The sequence below is a fragment of the Gobio gobio genome, assembly GCF_949357685.1.
Source record: "Gobio gobio genome assembly, chromosome: 25".
Lineage (NCBI taxonomy): Eukaryota > Metazoa > Chordata > Actinopteri > Cypriniformes > Gobionidae > Gobio > Gobio gobio.
The window spans coordinates 25899807-25922360 of record NC_137121.1 but is presented as its reverse complement, the minus strand read 5'-3'; the positions used below and the strand labels follow the sequence as shown (position 1 = coordinate 25922360).

The 22554-nt window shown below is 45.6% G+C and overlaps 2 protein-coding genes across 2 annotated transcripts in view; both read right to left on the bottom strand.

The window, feature by feature from the left end:
* Positions 1–3728: 3728 nt before the first annotated feature.
* On the bottom strand, positions 3729–4862 carry LOC307121262 (immunoglobulin superfamily containing leucine-rich repeat protein-like; the record flags this gene model as incomplete). The annotated part of the gene is made up of 1 exon (XM_079808794.1): positions 3729–4862. One exon carries the CDS (start codon positions 4860–4862, stop codon positions 3729–3731), a length of 1134 nt encoding a protein of 377 aa, XP_079664920.1.
* A 9272-nt stretch (positions 4863–14134) lies between these two features.
* lamb1a (laminin, beta 1a) overlaps positions 14135–22554 on the bottom strand; it is a 48836-nt gene continuing 40416 nt past the window's right edge. The window contains exons 27-33 of the mRNA XM_079810246.1: positions 18853–19059; positions 18109–18253; positions 17808–18015; positions 16535–16676; positions 16255–16431; positions 16005–16164; positions 14135–14742 (exon numbers count right to left, since the gene is read on the bottom strand). Of these exons, the coding sequence (XP_079666372.1) occupies positions 14603–14742; positions 16005–16164; positions 16255–16431; positions 16535–16676; positions 17808–18015; positions 18109–18253; positions 18853–19059 (1179 nt within the window). The 3' untranslated portion in view covers positions 14135–14602. The remainder of the gene's footprint in view (positions 14743–16004; positions 16165–16254; positions 16432–16534; positions 16677–17807; positions 18016–18108; positions 18254–18852; positions 19060–22554) is intronic.

Sequence of the window (22554 nt, the reverse complement as noted above, 5' to 3'; positions counted from 1 at the left end):
GGATCCGTTGCTCTTAGAAATAAATAGCTTTTCTTCTGAGGTATATTATTCCAGGATTATTCATCACCGCATCTCAAAACGATGTAAAGTACTTGCACTAAACTTGATGGGTTTTTTTTCTTTCTTCGAGTTGATGCATTTATTTGTTTTTAGATTTTATTTTCATTATTTAAAACATGACATTTCAACGTTTCTTTGACATATGTCTCATGTTTGTGTGACAAGTATTCATTAAGTTACAGTTCATTTTCTGAAGATCAGAATGAACTTCAGTGAGAGGCTGCAGATCGTGCATCATGTTGGTTTTCTTTATTTTGCAAAAAGCACAACATTTAGTTTTTATTTTGAGTATACACAAATAAAAGTAGAAACTTAATAGATTATAATGATGTATAACACTTGTCTGAATGACCAAAATTGACAGAGTATTTTGCACTTATAAGAAAAAATTGAGTTGGTCGCGGCGACCGTTGACCTCTAGGGGTTAAAAACTGCACAAAATGTAAGTTTTGTGCCTTCATGCCTTAAAGAGATAGTTCACCCAAAAATGAAAATTAGTCCATGATTTACTCACCCTCAAGTCATCCGAGGTGTATATGACATTCTTCTTTCAGACGAATACGAAGTTATATTAAAAATGTCTAATGAACATGAATATGCAAATGAGCCCCACTTCCACTCACACCATCTCAGAGATCCACTCGCTCAACTTTACTGTAGTAAACATTTGAACAACGTTTGAACATATAGTTCACAATAATTTCGTAATATGCATCATATACATAATTCACCCGCCAAATTACTAAACGCACACAACAGCAACAGCAGTGGTGGAGCCAGAAGGGGGTCCAAAATTTAGATAGCTATTTCCATTTCACCTCCTATTAAAAGGGTAATAGGGTATAAATGGTAAGATAAATACAATTCATGCTATAGATACGCACTTTCATGAGATCGTGTTGGAATAAAGGGGGTCGCGACTAGGGCTGTCATTTTTGAGAAAAATCTAATTCGAACGAATATCAAATATCAAGCAATGTATTCGGATATATTCGAATATCTACGAGCTCCCCAAACCCCACGACAAAAAACAACAACACCCGCACCCACAATAAAATCAGTTTACATTATCACATTATAGACACACTTAAAAAAATGTTTATTGCCAGCATACAGAAGTTATTACACGACCATTAACACAAGGACAACTTCAGCCGGGACATTCTAAAACGCTTAACGTGGCTTAATGTACTAAGACACTGTTTTTAAGATACCAAACTCATAATACACTATATTAATAATGTATACTATGTACAAAAAATCAGATGAGCCCAGAATATGAACGCAACGTGTTTAATTCCACGTTAAGCGTTTTTCTCCCATAGAAAACCATTAAGCTATAAGAAAACGCTTAACGATGTTCTCGCCGTTGTGCTTTTCTTTGAAACGACAGAGGGCGACTCTGAGTAATTATTCTATAAACCATCAGGAAACAGCGTCGAGAAGAAGTGGGCTAATGTACTCAGGTGATTATATTTATTTTAGTACACCACTGAAAACCACACTACAAAATAATTATGCAAAAAAATATATGCACACATGTAGGCTATAGTTAAACAACTAAATTAACAATCTCTTAAATATTCCCTAATTTCACTAAACATTTTCATTTAGTTTCGTGAATTTTTAAAAAAAATTAAACATGGATCTTTATTTAAAATGGCTTATTTCTGCGTTTGTAGGCTCATTTTGTAAATATAAGCACCTAATTTGTATGTGCAAACTGGGTACCGGTGTGATGAGACGTCATGCTCGGCTAGATTCGCCTAGAACTCGTTCATCTTCGGATGCGGAGTCGCGCGCGCTGTTACAAAAAACCCGCTGCACACCACCAGGCGTGGGGGGTGCGTCTCAATCAGCTGCCTAGTTCAGTAGTCAGGGCACTGATCAGGGAGTCAGCCCATTGCCTTATGTCCTGATCAGTGCCCTGACTACTGAATTAGGGAGCTGATTGAGACGCACCCGGGGTCTTGCGCACCCAAAGCGCACGACCGCCCACTCCGCGTTGACGTCATTTTTGCCGCGCGCACCCTCGCGCTCTTGCGGACGCGTCGGAGGGCGCGCGCGCTGCGCGGGCACAAATAAACTAATATGGATTTGAAATTATTTTATCATCTTGAAATACAGGCAAGGGATATGTATTGTATATGATTTTGTACATCTACAATATACATGAATATATTTTTTATATAAATTCGTTTGCACGTGACTGTTTAAAACCCGTGTTTAGACCCGTGTTCTCCCTTGTCTGACCCGCACCTGTATCCGACACAGTTAGGATGTTTTTCACCCGTTTCAGCAATATTCGCGGGTAGGCCTACACGCACCCGTGCAGTACTCTACATGGCACTTTAAAAACTGGATAGTTTATTTATAGTTCGATTACGGATATTTCACGTCATGTTCGAATGCATATTCGAATATCGAATAAAAAGTGACAGCCCTAGTCCTGCCGCGCCATTCACATTGTTTTCCATTAAACGACACAATTTATCTCAAAACGTTGTTACTGAATAATGTCTTTACTCTATGCTGGAAGAGCGTGTATAGGCATCTTTCAGTATTTTTCTTTCTGTGTAAAATCTGTGCTTATGGAAAGATATAGGCTTATATAGGCAGCCCTTTCTGTTTCCGTTGTGCAGTTCTTACAGCAAAACACATCAATGCCACTTTTTCATTCTTGAAGTGAACTTTTTTTTGCCTGTATGGTGATCAGATTCTCTGTTTTGCATTGCTGCCTTGAACATGAGAATGCAATGTGTCTGGTGGTGCGTGGCAGCATATGGCGCTTTATCAAAAGCGAGAACACAGAGAGTGTGTCTTGCACTTCAGTGGAAAAATGTGGTGGAAATTAACCTATAAGATTAAAGTCAGGCCACTCAATAGTAAAATGATCAAACCAAATTTATTTCTGAAATTTGAAATTCAGGGTAGTCTCTCTTACAACCAAAACATACATCAGAGAGCTACAAAGTGAGCTCCAAACAAAACATATTAATACATATTTTTTTCAGCACAACAAAGACTTTCGAAATGGATTAGATAAACAAATGAGCAGATTATCAGACCTCCTACTTCCTTTTATCATATAAGTACATTTTCTGGTTAGTCCAGTAATAGTCATCAACATCCCATAATGTTCACCAACATCCCATTATGGTTATGCCTACTTGACGTGCGTAAATATTTTTAATTGGATACATCTTATCTGACTCCCTAAACTTCTCCCTGGCCTAACTGACCTTGACTGCAGAACGAGTTATTATTTCCAAGTTGCTTCTCACAGCAGTTGTAGATTAGCTTTGAAATATGAGAGAGAGAGAAAATAAAACACAATATATGTAAGTTTTCACCTAGTGTGTATATATATATATATATATTTTATATGTATTTTTTTGCTTGTCAAGCAAAATCTAGCCCTTAAATGTACTGCATAACTTCTTTTGGGCAGTAACAGGCTTGAAACTTAATTCCCTTAAATTCTTAAACAGTTAACACTCTTTTGAAACATGTTCTTCTTGTCCTCCATTCTTAATAAGAAATATAAGTAGAAAACCTGTTTTCAAATGCATGAAATGGTTACACACTTATATCCATATGTCAAGAAAAACAAATGACATTTTCTCATGATTAAAAGTTATGTAAGACTTATATCCATGTCAAGTTTGTCAAACATCACATGTCAAAACATCAAGTTTGTCTTCTGGTAAATGGCTGGGTGCTTTTGTGTCAAGCATCGAATTGATGGCAATTTTGGTGCCTGCGACCACAAGTCTCACCGAGCTCTCGGCTTTTCCCATGTCGTTGACAGCAGAGCAGGTGTAGTTGCCATCTTCTTTCTTGCTCATGTGAGGGATGGTCAAGGTGCCATTTTGAAACACAAGGAACCTTGTGTTTGTAGCCGTCCCATTAATTGGAACCTCGATTTTTTCGACTACGGCGGGCAAAGGGAACGTAATCAGTTGGTTTCCAGCGTATATCTCCCATGTGACGTCAGGTTTAGGGGTTCCTTTTGTTTCGCAGAATAGCATGACCATATATCCCTCATAGAGTTCGGTTTTTTCGATGTTTGACTGATATGTGATGGACACGGACGGGGCCTTGCAATCCAGTTTGGGTATGCTAATGACCTGTGTACCTTTGAGGTGGGAAGGAGAATCGCAGACAATGTTGTTTTGGTCAGGGATTGAGATTGAGTAGGATTTCATGATCCAGTCCCTAAGCCACTCAAGGTTGCAGGAGCAGATGAAGGGGTTGTGGAAGAATTGGATGTGGGCCAGGCCAGTCAAAGCATCAAACGTTCCCTGCACGATGGTGGTAAACTTGTTATTGTTGATACGGACCGAACGCAGGTCCTTCAGGTTGGAAAAAGCGTTCTTGGGGATGCTGACCATCTCGTTATTGTTCATCTTTAACAACTGCAGGGCAGTGAGATTGGTCAAGTCTTCCCATGGAAAATGCACAATTTTGTTGTGGCTAATATCCAAATGTTTCAGCTTAATCATTGGAGCCAGGGTGCCACTCTCGATAGTGACGATTTCATTGTGAGCCAACCAAAGAGAGGTCGTCTGGGTCACATTTATAAAGGTTTTGGATTTCAGCACTTTAATCTTGTTAGCTAAAAGACCCAGGGTGCTCACGTTGGACGGCAAGCCCACGGGTACTTCCTGGAGGTCTCTGTAGGCACAATTTGCAAACTGGTAGTTATATCTATCAGAGCAGGTACACTGCTCAGGGCAACAGTGCACACTGCCAATCACTGCAGTCCCCAAGGCAATAAGCATCAGGTATTTGGTTGCCATTTTCTGCTCCTGCCAAGCACACATGAAGATGCAGATTAGTACAAATTATTTATGTGTTTTTCACACTCAAGGAACAAATGCAAATGAGTCATTTAAAGAGAACTATTGCAATACTACTATTAAGAACTAATATGAACTACTGACCCCTCCATAGACAGCAATTTAATGAAGACTTTCAAGGTCCAGTTGCTATTATGCTATTATTAACCCCTGGAGCCGTGTGGAGCTGTTATATGATTGTTACACTCCACGCCTGTCCCGGACTCCATTTCCCAGAATCCTCCCTGTCTCAGACCTGAACTCACTTCCTCATCATCTCTCCCGCTCTCCCCGGATTCCCTGCACCTGGTTGTCATCGTCTACACTCCCTTTATATGGAACTCACTCCCAGCACTCCTTGTCCGTTCTAATGTTAATGTTATACGTATTTTGGTATGCTGTGTTTTGTTCCTGTTGGATTCCTTGATTTATTAAATCCGTCTTTTGTTTTGAAGTCCGTGTCTGTTATCATCCCTGCTGCACTACCAACCTGTAACAATGATGGATAGATGCACTTTTATGGACATCAAAAACGACATAACCATTCACTGCCATTATAAATAATTTGAAGAGCCAGGACATTTTTAATATACATAATTGTAATATAATGGAACGACATGAGGGTGAGAATTTAATGACAGAAGTTTTGGGTGAAGTATCCCTTTAAAGGGCACCTATTATGCCCCTTTTTATAAGATGTACTTTAAGTCTCAGGTGTCCCCAGAGTGTGTCTGTGAAGTCTCAGATCAAAATTCCTAACGGATCATTTAATATACCATTCTGAAAATGCAATTTTTTTGCCTGGATGCCAGCCGAATTTAGCCCCGCCCACAACATTGAATTTGGCAAATTGGGTCTGGAATTGATCCATTGTTGAGCAACTATGCCCGAACAGGAGCTATTCGGACCAATGAAATTGCCAGAGCGGGCTTTAAACGATGATGGACAAACGATAAACAGTAACGTAAGCATTCTCGTCACCAAAGAAGGCTTGGGTTGAATTCGTTCTAATCCTAAACGGAGAACTTGTTTGTATATACATTCACCTTTACTATTTCTCTCAAAAATGGTGATCATGTTGGTAAGTACTCTGTGTGTGTGTGTGAATGCCTGTTATTTACATTGCTTCTTCCGATCTCTTATATTGGGCACTTTTTGCACTTAGCTTAGTTTATTCTTACTGTTGACATTGAAAATTATGCATTTGTTTTTCTGAGAGATTGCCGTTTTGACAGTTTCCACCTTGATATATAGTCATATTTGCTAATTATCTTTTAATGTATTTGCCCTGTTTTGATCCGATTCTTTTTTACAACACCGGCAAAAATCATTTACACTCATCTTATTCTTCTTCTTCCAGCGTGCGTGCAGTTGAGTTCTGTTGACAGCTAACGTTATGCGTTGCTCCGTTGCTCTTATTGGTTGTAGGTCTATCCAATTGAGGTCTTTCCTGGTTCGGTTGAAACACGCCTCATAATCACAGCCCAATGGAGCCGTATCAGACTCATATTCTGACTAGAATTGAGTATGACAACGTAAGGCTACCATTTTTTGGGTTTGAGAAAAATAAGCTGTTTTGTGTGTGTCTCCTTTAAATGCAAATGAGCTGCTGCTCCCAACCCCAGAGGGTGGAGCCTTCACAGCTCGTGAACACGCGAGTGAAAACGTCTCAGGTTACGAATGTAACCATTGTTCCCTGAGAACAGGGAACGAGACGCTGCGTCAGCTTGACGCTACGGGGAACGCCTCCAGCGTGACTGGTGCCTGAAATCACAATGAAAAAACTTCAATCCTATTGACCGGCGACAGCCTATGATGTCATCAAGGTGCGACCAGGAAGTATATAAGGGCGCCTTGCCAGCATGACAGTATCTAATCGTCTGAAGGGACTGTTTTCGGCAGGCAGGCCCTGCGGCATGGCACAGCGACGCAGCGTCTCGTTCCCTGTTCTCAGGGAACAATGGTTACATTCGTAACCTGAGACGTTCCCTTTCGAAAGGGAACTCGCGCTGCGTCAGCTTGACGCTACGGGGAACGATATACCAACGCCGCCATGCCGACGGGAGTGCATGCCCACTGGCAGTGACAACTGTCAAGACAAGCAAATTCTACTGAGATGCCTGAACCACTCCCCTTCTGGTCACATTAGGCTGTCAGTGACAGCGCTCCCTACGGTCATAGCCCAAGCTATCGCCCAAGAAGGAACCTTCACACACATGACGTCCTTCCCAGGCCCTGCTCGAAGGCCTGGAACCAGCCCATTCGACTTAGAAGGGGTTCCTTTAAGGGAACGTGGCAAGGGAACTACGAGGGAACCCTATGCCAGTCACTAATCAGGAGGTTCTCACCGAATGCCACCAGGGAGACCTGACCAGGTGACCCAGTCTGTTATGGGACACGTAATACGGTCAACCCTGTCTGTACAGTACAGAGCCTCTGGTACTCGCCTCCGAAGAGGCATCCCGCTAGGGTGCTGCAAAAAAGGCAGTGACATCCACTAGCCAGATCTCAGAGACGGGTTATCCCGGAGAGCAGCTCTCAGCGAAGTGCTATATAACCCTTGCTAGCAAGGGGAGTTTAGCCGCTCGATCCTCGGATCTACCAAGCGCCTACTTTAAAACGTGCTTAGGAGGCCAGAGGCCTTACAGGCTGATTATGCCAGGGAGGCCCCGAGGGGCCTACAACCCTTAACCAGCGCCAAGCGGCCGTAAGCTCATAGTAGACCCTCATTCGAGAGGAGCTCATAAGCCTGCCTGGTAGGTAACCATGCAGTAGGCAAACTATGAAAGTCCCCTCCCGTGGGGACCGCATAGCAGCAGTAAGTTTCGTCGTGCTAGGGTAAGAACACCGCCTCCAGGTCTCGCGAACGGCCAGAGACCGGCGCCTGATAGCGGGTGACCACTAGCTGTCAGCGTAAAGCCAGTTGTGCGTTCCCGCCAGGGGAACTCGTTCCCCATGGAGGCCGAGAGGAGCCTCCACCTGGTAACCCTTGCCGACTGCTTGCGTGTCCAACAGCGGAGCTCGCCCTTAGGAAGGCCAAACGGGCCTGAAACCTGATCACAGTCGTGCTAGCCCTCGAGGTAGCAGGGAAGATAGGGACTCGCATCATCAGGGAGGCCTAACGGGCCTACCACCTGCAACAATGCCGGGCATTTCTCCATCACAGCCCTCTGCTCAGTGACTGGACCTATCCAGAGACCACGAGACAGGAGCGTGCCCTCAGAGGAGGCCACGTGGGGCCTACTACTCCAAGCGAATCCCATAGGGAAGCCCCGTGCAGCTTTGCCTGATAGCATCCCGTGCTACGATCCGTTACCAAACCTGGGGACCGGGGAACAATTTCAGGGAGGCGCAATGCCTCCACCTGATAGCAGAGCGAGCCGCCCAAGCCAGAATGTGCTACTCATGGCACTTCATGGTCACCGCCCCAGCGGCTGCATTAGGGGAGGCCGGTTGAGGCCTACTACCTACTAGCACTCGTGCTAGCCATACAGCGCCTACTAGCAGCTTATACCAGCCATCGAGGGACTCAATGCCAGTCGTGCCCCCTCGGGGGAGACCAGGCAGCGCCTGCTGACCACAGCAGGCCCTCAGGGAGGCCAATCGGGCCTACCATCTGAGTAAAGGTAAACCAAACCGGGAGCCTACCCCTCAGGGCGGCCTTAAGAAGGCTGGCTGCTGCGCCTGGGCTGGCGGCAGCTGTCTGCTGCTGACAAAGCCTGGAAATCCAGTTCACACCTGGGAACTCATCCCCAAGGAGAGTAGCTGACGAGGTTACTGCTGACGTCGACACCAGTGGAGAAGAGCCTCCAGGGCCCACTCGTGGGCCACGGCGTCGAGACTTCCTTGCAGGGAGGCCGGTTGATGCCTACTACCTGTTCTGAAGAATACGAATTGAGCTGTGATAAATGTACATTAAAACATACAAATTGGCGGTAATAAATGCTTGACACACAGAAAGAACTCCATAAACATACATTATACATAAGATACAAGTCAGGCACCTACTGGTGATTAATTCATATTATTGGCAGTGATTTTAAGGCTGTGGTTTGTTAAAACCATGAGTAAGTCTTTGTTTGATTTTAGAGAGAGTCTCTGGAATGTGCAGATTGAGAGAGAGGAGGTGTCCAGGGGGAAGCGAGGTGTCACTGCTTAAGGTCTATGCTGATTTCGGGCCATGGGAATGTCGTCGCAAATGTTTGTTTCTTGTCCATGTGGTCTTACAGACTTTTATGTTTGTGGAACAAAGAAAAGTCTCATTTACAAAGAAAACACATTGACCAACTGAGCTGGTTTGAGATAAGGCAGGAAGGGGGAAAAGGTCCCCCTTTGGCCATTTTGACCCCATGGACTAGTTTTAAGACTCGCTAATGGTTCGGTGAGGGTGGTTTGTTTGATGAGCTTCGTTCATGGACAATCTTACATTGATTTGACCAAAGTTGAATCTCTACAAAGGGAAAAATGGGGTCAGGACATCCAGGATGGTCAAGTTAATGAATGGCCAAGTTTAAAGTTCACTTGTGAACAGAATATTTTATTCCAGAGACATATGACGCATATTTAACAAATACATGCAAATACATTTTTACTCCAGTCTTCAGTTACATGATCCTTCAAAAATCATTTTAAGCTCTATATTTGGTGCTCAAGAAACATTTCTTATTATTAATGTTGAGATCAGTTTTTGTTGCTTAATATTTTTTCAGGAATATTTGATAATGAGCATATTCAAAAGAATGTATTTGGGGGGGAAAGGAAACAAAAAAAAGTATTGTCACTTGACCAATACAGTTCCTGAGTACACGTATTAATTTCTTTAAAAACAATTGATTGATTTCTAAAAGGTTTGTGTGTGTGTGTGTTGTACAGGGTAGAAATATAATGAATGTGGATGGCAAAGCTGAAATGAATTGGTCTTGGAATAATTTGCTGAGAATTGTTTAAATTAAAAACTCTTAACTTAAAAATGTTCAATGCGGACTTTTGAGACATTGATGAGATCACTCACCCTGGTCAGGAAAAATTGCTTTTCGTTTAATCACTGCTGTCTAGGATTTACAACAACAACAACAAAGTGTCTTTAAAATTCTTCACCAGTTTTAAAACAATGTTCTTAAGAGCAACCACCTCAGCACACGGCAACATACACTCACATTGTAAAAACTATTCATTATTAAATTCAGCTGATGTATTAAAATGAGCAGCAAATAACTTGTTTTGTCGCCACCCATAGAACACTTTTATCAACACAGTGTATAAAATCTTTTCACGTTCCCCTTACGGACCACCATATGTAACACTCGGCCTTATTGGAAGATGTTACTTGAATTAAAATGGGGTCAGATAATACTGCGAGAGATTTTGGAGTGTTTAAAAAGACGAGACCAACGACAGTTCTAAAGTGGAAAACCAACTGTGTATTTACAATATTCACTTAAAACAACACAGTCAAACTAGGAAACCTCAGGATGTTAAAAGCATAGAATCCAATACACCATACCCTAAAACAGTCCGAATGAGTCCCAGTGTGTTTATGGTCCTCATGCAAGTGTCTGTACTAACCATGTATATACTACAATCCAAGTGATAGTGAATCCAAATGCTTGCAACTGGAAAGGTGAGAAGGAGGTCCTTCCTCAGAGGGATTGGCCAGGGAGGGGCTGTCGCGAGGAGTACAAGTTTGGAGAACCAGGTCTGGCAGGGCCAATAGGGTGCAACCATGAGGACCTGCTCCTCGTCCTCCCTGATCTTGCACAATGTCTGTGCGAGAAGGTTAACTGGGGAAACGCATACTTGCGCAGGTCCCGCGGCCAGCTGTGTGCCAGTGCATCAGTGCCGAGAGTGCCCTCGGTCAGGGAGTAAAACAGCTGGCAGTGGGAAGTGTCTGGAAAGGCAAACAGATCTACCTGAGCGTCTCCGAAGTGTTCCCAAATCAGCTGAACCATCTTGGCATTCCCGGCGGTGAGATTGCTGTCGTGAGAGCTCTTCGGCTGCACGATTGAGCTTGCCCGGGATGTGAATGGCACAAATGCTTCTGACTCCATATGAGGAGATGGCGAGCGAGTTGTGACATGCGACAGGAGTAGACCACCCTGGCGGTTGATGTACGCTACAGTCGCAGTGTTGTCCGATTGGACCAGTACGTGCTTGCCCTCTAGCAGGACCTAGAAGTGGTGCAGTGCAAGCCGTACTGCTAGCAACTCGAGGCAATTGACATGCTGGGTCCTGTCCAGGGGAACACCTGCCCGTAGAAAAGCAAGGTTCGACCATGGGGTAAAGGTCTGTCGGCAGGCCGGATTCGTTTGAATGAGGCAGTGGGATGGACTGGGCAGCTCTAGCCAGGCTCCCAGAAACCAAGCTATCCGGGTCAATGGAACTACAGGTGTACCCATGGTGGGGCAGCGAGATGGAACAGATGGTATGGGAGGCGTAGCATCCCCTGGCAAGGGCAGAGTGCATGCACTCATCTGACTCAGTGTAATGACAGAGTTTTTGCCAATCTTGACATTCTCTGGCTGGCTCGGACTGGTTTCTGGCGACAAAGGAAGAGGAAGACGAGAGTAGCTAGGTGTTACATCGCCTGCTGTCATCCGCAGCCTCTTGGGACCCGGAGGTAGAGGAAACAGCTCTTTTATGGAAAATTTGGGTACCACTGACCATGGGGCCAGCGGATGAACAGAATGAAAAGAAAAAAGGATCCTCCCCCAGCCCTCTTCCGGGGGAACGAGTGGCCCTGCTACCATCTCCTGTAGAACCGACATCACCACCGGATCGCCCGTCTCGGGATTGCCGCTTGGCCTGATGCTTGGCAGGCTTAGGAGGGCCGGAGACGGGTTGCGCGCCTTCTTGCGACCGGCTCCTCGCTGCGACCCGGGTAAAGGCTGCTGCTGTGGAGTGGAGGAGGCTGCTGGGGGGCTCCCTCGGCGATAAGCAGGCTGAGGTGGCTGAGCCAGCGGCGGGGGAGAAAGCAGCTGCGGGCCGCCGAGGCAGCACATGCTTGATCACCTCAGACTGGGCTGGCTGAGAATTGCCGAAGAGGCCAGCCTGAGAGACCGGGGAGTTTAGGAGCTGGGTTTGGTCCGACTCCCTCATGTCTACCAGGTTTAGCCATAGGTAGTGCTCCTGGACCACCAATGTGAACATCCCCTGACCCAGGGTCCGTGCAGTGACGAAGTCGGTAGTCCCGGGTCAGCACTGCCCACTTTCGCCTGATGGACCGGCAGGATGGCCATGGCATGCAAAGCGGCGCCGGCTTGTCCCACAGCTCTGTAGGCCTTGCCCACCAGTGTGGAGGTTGGCTCGTCGGGGAAGCCCACAACGCCACCGTCAGGTCACCCTGGCCACCAGCCAAAGAAGACCTCTTATGTAAAGAGCAGCTAGATTGGGGTGTGGCAGAGGGGACTCTATCCCATAGGAACTCAAGTCTCAACCTTAAAGGGTAACTAAACCCTAAAAAAACTTTTTTTAGTTAAAGCTCTGTAATACTGGGGCTTTATTAATGCTGTTCATTGATTCGAGTATATGTTTTGACATTTGGGTATAAAGTGTTTTAATTCTATAAAATATGGTGTAAAACCGCCAAAGTGCTGCCCTCTTAAGGTTGAACGGTGGCTATTGCAGTTGAATTTTCCTATTGGACGTTGTGGTACATCGTGACGTATGATGGTTCTTCCAGCGGCTCACTACCACGCCCCTGGTACGAGCTCACCACGCCCTCAGAAATGTTTTCCCCATTCACATGATGAGAACGGCTTCACTCCAGTACCTCATGTTACACCAAGTAGAGTCATTATGAATGAAACTTACTTGTTTTAACATTGTAATGAAGAAAATGCAGATAAATAATGCAGTTGTCAGTACACGTCAGGCTTTTCTTGCGATATTATTGCCGGCTGTCATGTGTACAGATAATTTTCATACATGAGACACACTTTCAAACTCTGACGCGCAAGTGGTTGCCGCGGTAACGAACAACAATACTGTAACGTGCTGGCTAGTCTAAATTTTATTTGAGGAAATCTGTTTATAATAGGCTATTAGGTTTGAACTTATTGGTCCTGCGCTGCTTATTGATTCAGTTAATTTGAATGAAAATACACCGTATGTATCTGATCTATTTTTAGTGGCATTCAGTATATTCAGGATTTGACTGTTCATAGATTAGGTCAGTTCTCTTGCGCTGTGATAAGGCTCTGGGTCTGTGTCCACAGACAATTCACCCTCCTCCACTTCATGCGAAGGTAGGAGAATGACCGCTCTGTTGCAAAGCTGGCGTCACTCCAGTCATTCTCCATCTTTGCGACTCGTGAGTCAGACAGCTGTCAATCAATCCGTCACCACGGGTCTCAGGTTCACGCCCTCCGCTCAGTCCCGCCCTCGGTTCTTCCCCTCTGTCTTCGCTGGGCTCTGCCCACTTTTCCAGCATTTTTCAAATATTGCCAGTGGGTGGAGTTACCCTTTAACATCGCAATGGTCATGTTCCCGCAGTGGGAACAAGAACCATCCACGAACACCGCTTCAGGGTGCTGAATGTCCAGACACGCGACGCAGCGCTCGTGGCTGTCAGACAGACCCATGTATCGGTCGCACCCAGAAGCACATGGACTGAATGACGTCTTGAAAAAGATGCACCTGTAAGCTGTTTTAGTCAAAGAAAATAGCTCTTTCAGCTGTGCTGAAGCGCCCAGGGAAGACTGCAGCTGGATGGCAGGAAGCTGAAGAATCTCTGCTAAACCGTGCTGTCACACCAACACGAACTGAAGGGCTCGTTGAACACACTCCGGTGAATGCAAGCAGTTACTGAGAAGTGCTCAGCTCCGAAGCGAAACCGTCTTGGGATGGAGTCTCCATTCCCCGGGGTGAGAGCTTTTCAGCTGCACTAGTGAGCTTGCCCGAGATGTAAATGGCACAAAGCGACCTCAGATGCTTCTGACTCCATAGGAGATGGCGAGCGAGTTGTGACATGCGACAGGAGTAGACCACCCTGGCAGTTGATGTACGTTACAGCTCGAAGCAAAAGCTTGAATGAGCTTGCATTGCTCCTAATATACCCACAGAGCGGGACGGTACTCAGTGTACCATTGGCTCGTTTTGAACCACTCGAAGGTGACTGGGCTCTCAGGATAAGACCCCATTCGTCAGAATATTCTGACGTAATTTTGAATGTGACCGACTGAAAGGGAAAGAGTGATTCTACCACAATACACGAATCTCGACTGTTATTTCCTTCTAATAAAGTTTAATAAGAATGCAGGGATGTGCTCAGATTGTATCTTAACTCAAGGATGTGTTGGGAGAGTAAAAAAAAACAGAGACAACTTCACACTATAGTATTGAGTAATAAACTTGAGTTTATTCTGATTTCATTTTCATGGCATTTATAAATTGGTCCAGATATCTGACAGAAAAGTAAAAAAGTGAGTCATATTTACATTATTTTGCTTCTTATTTGAACTATTTTTATCCTAAATCGAAACAATGAGGTCATTGTAATTGCAGTCTCAAAGTTATGTTGGGCATATCTTACATTCACTCTTTGGTCTTTTATATTTTAAAATCCAAATTACATTCTCTTGTGGTCGCAAAAGTGTGTAACAGTGATAAAAGATACATGTGTGGGTCGAGTTGTAACTGTAACAGTTGTAAAACTCACAAAGAAGGTCATATAATTTATTATCCTAATGCAGTCTGTAGTAGCGTTAAAACAGACAGGTGCTGTAGACGGTAACTTTGTGACTGATCTCCTGAAGCAGTTCTTTCACAGCCTTCTCCAGATCCACCAGCTCATTGGCCTTGTCCTCCAGCAGCTTCTGATTTTCATCATAGCTCTTTTCAAGATCTGCAAAACAGTAGAAGTTTAGCTCTTCGTAATTGAGGACACTAAACACTAAATTGGAAACAGTTGTATGATAGTTCTTTTTAGTGATGCACTGAAATTTTGGCTACCTAATTCTTTTGGAGAGCCAAAATCATTGACCGAAACAGTGACGTTTAACCCCCATTCTTCCCTTGCACTTTGTAACAAATCCTTCCCTCGTGGGTCAAAGCCCTAAAATTATACTTCATTTTTTCTTTGTTCAGAAAGCTTGTTTTGTTTCATTTTGATAATATTTTTGAATGCATTTTTTTATCTTTAAATTACTAAATTTGATCAATAAATACTAAATAGTCATTTAAGCACATTCTTCACATTCTTTCAACTTAAATTCAAAATAACTCAAAATTTCATGCATAACCCTATTAATTCAGTCTAAAATATCTTACATTGGGTGTTTTTGCCGACCTCTTGTGGAAAAAAGATAATATAATATTTCATGACTCTTGCCACTAGATGGCCTTGCAGCTCTATATGGAGCAAATGAGCTGTTCCGTTGGGTCCTAAAGTCAGTTTGTCTCAAGTATGCATTCAGATATAGACATTATTAGAGCCTGACCCATTTATCGGTCTGCCGATTTTATCGGCCGATATGAGCCTGACGCAGATATATCGGCATCAGTGTATATGCCGCAGATATACCACTGATATGAACGTAAACAAGAAATTTGCCAGTCACCGCCAGCATTTTTGGTCAAGTTCCATGGCCCACAGAATATCTTGTGTGAATATCTGAACATGCAATATATCAAAAGAAAGAACACAGCCTCTGTTTTATTCTAGCTTCCTTCATTCTTTTTTATCAACACTTGAATGTGGGTATGTTTCATGAAAAAAGCATTTTGAGGAAAAATGTGTGTTTTTAACAGACTAATTTACATACAGATGGGATTCAGATCAGTTATCAAAACACAGATGGAGTCCATCAATCCCCCAATTTCATTCAATAACATTAGTTTTGATTTATATGATGTTTAATGTTGACGATCGCATTATTTTATTTACATATGCATCTGCTTATATGAGATATAAGTTTCTGCTTCTTCTTCGCCTGTGTTTTGATTATCATCAAATAAAAGTTATTTTCATTTTTTCTGCCAAGTGCATCCTGAATTTTCGGTTTTCAGCCCAGAATTTTTATTTCAGTACGTCACTATTTTAAACCCCGATTTCATGCAGATATGTGTAATATTTGCTTCATAATTAGCACTTAGAAATGCACTTACTTTTCAGAAGCTGAAGTTTTTCGCTGGCCTGTAGCAACAGATTTTTGGCCTCCTGTTGGAGTTCCTCTGCTCTTTTCTTGGCCTCTGCCACTCCTTCAGCCTTCTGTGTGATCAGCTCTTCAACAGTACTGTACTTGTCTTTCAGCTCTGAATCTAGATCCTGCATAAACAGTCAACCACAGCATAAGAGGTTAAAAACGCAAAACAATTAATACCAAAAAATGAGGTAACGTCCAGATATTACAGGCACCTTTTTGATCTGTTCAGCCAGTGCGTTAATGCGTTCAGCCTCTTTCTCTGTGCTGTTGGTGCTTGTGGAGGTATTGAGAGCCTTTTCTTTCAGCAAAGCTACATCACTTTCCAACTTCAGGAGCCGTCGGGTGGCATTACTCAGTTTTAGCTCCGAGTCGGATGTCTCTGATTCCACCTTTTGGACAAAAGAGTCACTTTGATTCATCCAAAAGCAAATTATTCATGACCAAATCAAGTTTAGAACAAATGACTGCTGATGTAAACCAGTGTAGACTTACCGAGACCAGCAAGTCTTGTGTTCCCTCGATGTCAGCTTTAGCCTGCTTCAAGGCCTCGGTCACAGAACTCTGAGCGCGTTCGGCCTGCTGCAAGGCCTCCTTCACCATCTCAGCTGTGTCTTTTACATCTGTCGCCTCCTTCCTGTGAAAAATAGAAAACAAACAAACGTGTTAAATGAACTGGCCACTAGGTGGCAATACTGCCACAGATATGGTACACTTTAGTGCTGTGGTTCTCAACTAGGGGGCCTCGGCAAACACCCGAAGGGGCCGCAGCATGACTTAAATGTATTAAAATGAACAAATTGTTATTAATATATTAGAATAACCTTACTCTAAATGCTAAATAAAATGAAATCAAGCTGAAATATTTATTTTTCTCATTCAATGATCATTGGTTTAATTGAAGAACATACGAAACTTCGAGTCAACGTGTCAAATTGATTTATATAGCTTTTTTCACAATACAAACTGTTTTAAAACAGCTTTACTAACAAATATGATGTTAATGACTGTAATATCTTATAATATCAACATGCCTCAGTCACATTTAGCAGATTATAGCTTAGCGTTAATATAGTTTACACTTTGTTACTATACAAGCATTGAAGTAGGTGAGATTTGCTATATATATTAGGATATACTATCGCTTTGCGTGAGTATGTATGCGGATGAAGTTAGATATACTTATCCATCTTTATATAAAGAGCTGGGCGATATAATACATTTTTGCAACAATATAAATAAATCACACAGTCGATATTGTTCTATATAATATATATTGCTTTATGTGAGTATACGGTTTATAGGCAAAGTTATTCTATATAAACATTTTTACATACATATAGATTTTTCAACTATTTAACAATCAAGCAGTTGAGGTTTGCTATAAGGTTGGATAAACTCAGTAGGTGTATCATTCGAAATATATTTAATATATTAATTTAATATGCCAATACTCCCAGTTTCGGTTAATGATTTCTTTTTTAAACAAGCATCTTTGTCATGATTGCAGCAGAAACACTGAAAATATATTTTATAAAATATGGAGTGGAGAAAGATTATGTTGGTTAAATTAAATAGTAAGATTAAATAGTCTGTTGCAAAAAATATAACCTAGCTTGCAAAATGGCAAATTTTGACAATCAGTTTGCTAACCTTGCAGAAAAAGAATAGAAGAATAAAATTGCTCCGGTTATTGTGTTGCTGATTTGTGGCAGGTGCCTGTTCAAACTGTATCAATCTGTTCTCTGGGATTGAATATATCTCAGACCTGGCCTTGCGGGCTTGTTCCAGCAGGCTTTCTGCTCTCAGGATGTCGGCGGCACTCTGATTGAGTATGTCCTCAACATCTGTCAAGCTGCCCACGCGCTCCCTGATCTCCGCTGTCAGGTTCTGCAGCTGGGCTGGTGTGGTGGGCATCTGCATCTGCAGAACTTCATTGGCCACGGCCTCGATGCTTTCCAGGTCCGCTCCATCTTCTGAAGAAACAGATACAGTAGGAGTTGAAATTCAAGCCAATCTTCCTCATCCAAACAACTTATCTCAAGGGAAACTTGTTAAGTGTGTCTTACGGGTGAGGAAGTCTCGAATCTGTTTGATGAGTTGGCGTAGCTCCTCGTTGCTGCCGTCCACGCGTTTTTTGGTCTCATTGGTCTTCGCCAGCACCTCCTGAGCATTTAGCTTTGCTTCGTCAGCTTTTACCTTTGCCTCTGACACCTGAACACACATATTAAGGACTCTTTATAGGGGTGTGATTTTTCCGTATGTATCCCACCATCTGCAGGACACAACTAGCATGTTAGCCAGGCTTCAAAGCGCCAAATCCGAGTAAAAATCGCAATTGAGAAGGTGTTACTCGCCAGTTGCCTGGTAACTTTTTTTATGAATTTTGACAATGCATAGTGAGAATGTGATTAGTACTTAGTACGGTCATCAAATCACAACGGTTGTAATGTAATTATACAGCAGTGTGTTAATTTTCAGTTTCGATTCACAGTAAATGCTACTCTGCAGTGTTAGAGTCGGTTATAATTTGCATTTGGGAACGCAACATACGCCAACCATCTTCCCAAATTCATCATGAGAATGGTTTATCTGTTGTCGTCAACAAAGAGAAGCCTTAATGTCTCCCTGTAGTTTTACAAAGGCATATCCAAAGGCATTTAAATGTCTTCAAAAAGGCATTCAGCAGTTATCAAGTGCTTAACAGTAAAAAGAGCCAAATAGAGAAAGAAAATGCAGAAAATCTCTAGAAAATAATTGCAAAATCCTCCATCATATCAATAGCAGATACAGTGTCTGCTGAGAAACCTCACCATTTTGGACAGCTTGTCCACTTCCTCCATGGCGCTGATAATCTCCAGGTCAAAGTCCTTGGCTTTCTGCCAGGCATTGTGGGCCAGCGTGGTGAGGCCATCACATCCCTCTCCTCCACATTTCCTGTTTCCTTCCCCGTCCACACAGCTCAGGCCTCCACAGGGAGAGTCGGCACAGTTCTCAGAGCCAGCTGGACTACCACATGTCTGTATCCGAGGAGAGATCACAACGTTTTTTAAAACTAGGTTTTAAATAAGCAAAACTCACTGTCATGATGCTAGAGTGTTGTGTGTGTGTGATTGCAAGGGTGTTGCTATGCAGTTTCTAGAGTGTTCTGGGTGGTAACAAATGTGGGTTTGTTTATTAGCCAAAGCAAAAACACAAAAAGTCCAAACTCTGTAATTGTACACCTGTCCTGAACAAAACCCCACATTTTGGAAGTATAATACAAAGTTTAAAATATTGTGTGACCAAGAACAATAGCCTAAGGATATCCAATTGTCTTTTTGTTTAGTTTTTTTTTTACATAAAAGCAATTTTAAAATGTAAAAAGAGTTCCCTTTCGGCGCGTTCCAGTGATCATCATACTGCCTGCCTGCTGATCTGCGCAGTGGTCCGCTAGACAGCTGGTGTGTGGTCCCTGGGCGCTTCGGCGTTCTCTGCGAGGCTTTCCTCTCATAAAAGAGCTTACACGTGACGCGTCCTTTTCAGGATGTCTCGTCCGTGTACTTCTGGGTGTGGTCGGTTGCTTTCCTCCTCTGATGGGCACGAACACTGTCTGGTATGTTTGGGCTTTCAGCATGCTCAGACAGCGTTCGCGGATGAGTCATGTTCTCACTGCGGGAACATGACCATCGCAATGTTGCGGTCAAGACTCCATGACCTTCGTACTGAAGTGAGAGTCCCCTCTACCACACCCCGATCTACTGAGTCCCAGAGGCCCAGTACTTCGGCTGGTGGTCAGGGTGACTTGACGGTTACGGTGTGGAACAAAGCCCCGACGCTCATGCCTCGGGCCACACCCCCGTCTTGCACATTGCAACCCGCGAGTGTTCAGATGCAGGTCGCGGGGCCGGCTCCGGCCCCCCCGCGCATCTCATTTGGCGCTCCGGAGGAGGATGCGATGTCGATCACCGCATCACAAGGTGGGCTAGAGTCCTCTGGAGATGATGACTCGGCTGTGCTGCCGCCCTCGGGCGTGCCAGCATTGCCCGAGTCAGATCCAGAGCTGACAGCCATGTTGTCTCGGGCAGCCGCGAGTCTAGGGATCGAGTGGAACCCTCCAACCTGTCCCGAACGCTCAAGGCTCGATGATTGGTTTTTGGGGGCTCGCGCTGACACCCGTCAGTCCTTGCCCTCAATACCTTTCTTTCCCGAGCTGCATGAGGAACTCACGCGGTCCTGGAAGTCCCCGTTGTCTTCCCGTGACCGTTCACTGACTTCCTCCGCCTTCTCCGTCCTCGATGGGGCGGCAGCTAAAGGGTACACTGGGGTCCCTCCAGTTGAACGTTCTGTTGCGATGCAACTGTGTCCTCAGAGCGCTTCAACCTGGCGTGGTGATCCTAAGCACCCCTCCAATGCCTGTCGATTCACATCAACCTTGGTGTCGAAATCGCACAGAGCCGCGGGGCAGGCTGCCGCTTCGCTGCATGCCATGGCGATCCTCCAGGTCTACCAGGCCAGGATCCTCAAGGACATGCACGAGGGTGGAGTTGATCCGGGGCTCTTAAATGAGCTGCGTGCCGCCACCGACCTCGCTCTCCGGGCGACGAAGGTGACCGCACGCTCCCTGGGTCAAGTGATGTCCACAAATGTGGTCCAGGAGCGTCACCTGTGGCTGAACCTGGCCGATATGCGGGACACCGAGCGAACCCGGTTCCTCGATGCCCCCATATCCCAGGCCGGCCTCTTCGGCGGGGCGGTTGAGGACTTTGCCCAACAGTTCTCAATCGCCCAGAAGCAGACTGAGGCAATCAAACACGTACTGCCCCGGCGGCCAGCTGCTGCCTCCACCCAGCCGCCGGCACAGTCGCCTCAGTCTGCTCCACGCCGAGGACGCCCTCCTAAGGCTCCCGCCCCTCCCACCCGGTCCAAGCAGCAGCCTTCACCCGGGCCGGGTCGCGGAGGAAGCCGTAGGAAGGCGTCCAAGTCCCCTCAGGCCGCCCCGCGCCCCGCTAAACGCCAGGCCAAGCGGCGCTCCTGAGACGGACGGCTCAGGGATGGGAAATTCTTTCGAGGAGATGGTAGCAGGACCACTCCTTCCCCCGGTGGAGGGCCGGGGGAGAATCCTTTGTTCAGCTGCTGGCCCCCGGGTCAGCAGCACCCTATGTTGGTCAAAGAAAAAATTAACACTCCCATCCCTGAGCCCACAGAGTCCGGTGATGACGGTGCGCGCCACCCACGGGTCCCGCCACTCGCATCCCACTCTGTCGCCAGCCTCCTGGCAGAGCAGACCCCAGTGGAACGCGCGTCCTTCCCTGGTCTCCTCTGTCAGGACGCAGCTGTCAACCGTGCCCCCGCACCGGGACGCCCCACAGCCTCCCATGTCCGGGCCGGTGACGCTGCATCGCTGCAAGCCCACACCGGGTACGTCTGTACACCGTATGACCCCGCTGGTGCAGTTTCTGGATGTCTGGCTTCAGCTTCCAGGGCTGTCCCGCTGGGTCGAGCGGACCGTCAGGCGCGGCTACGCGATTCAGTTCGCGCAGGTTCCTCCCTGCTTCCGGGGAGTCCGTTCCACCATGATCGGGGCCAACGCCCCCGTCATGCGAGCGGAGATTGCCACCCTACTGGCGAAAGGTGCGATCGAACCTGTCCCTCCAGCCGAGATGAATTGCGGGTTTTACAGCCCGTACTTCATTGTACCCAAAAAGACCGGTGGGCTACGGCCAATCCTGGACCTGCGCGTCTTGAACCGTTACCTTCACCGGTTTCCGTTCAAGATGTTGACAGCGAAACGCCTTTTCGAATGCGTTCGTCCACACGATTGGTTTGCAGCGATCGACCTGAAGGACGCCTACTTCCATGTCTCCATTTTGCCTCGACACAGACCGTTCCTACGGTTTGCTTTCGAGGGGCGGGCATATCAGTACGCAGTTCTACCATTCGGGCTATCTCTGTCCCCTCGCGTCTTTACGAAGATTGCCGAGGCAGCCCTTGCGCCCCTTCGGCAGCACGGGGTCCGCATCCTGAACTACCTCGACGACTGGCTCATACTGGGTCCCTCTCGAGAGCAGGTTTGCGGACACAGAGATCTGGTGCTCCATCACCTAGCCCGTCTGGGCCTTCGGGTCAACTGGGAGAAGAGCAAACTTTGCCCCGCGCAGAGGATCTCTTTTCTCGGTATGGATATCGACTCGGTCGCCATGTGCGCGCAGCTTTCGAGCGAGCGCGCGCAGTCTCTGCTGACTTCCCTTCGACAACTCGAGGGCAAGAGTGCGGTTCCACTGAAACACTTTCAGAGGCTCCTGGGGCATATGGCATCTGCAGCCGCGGTAATTGCTTCATATGAGACCGCTTCAGCACTGGCTACGCGATCGAGTCCCGAGATGGGCATGGCGGTCTGGCACGCTCCGGGTCCCAGTGACCCGGGCCTGCTTACAGACACTCACCCCGTGGTCGAACCTCAAGTTTCTACGGACCGGAGTGTCCTTAGAACGAGCTTCCCGGCATGTTGTTGTGACAACAGATGCATCATCCAC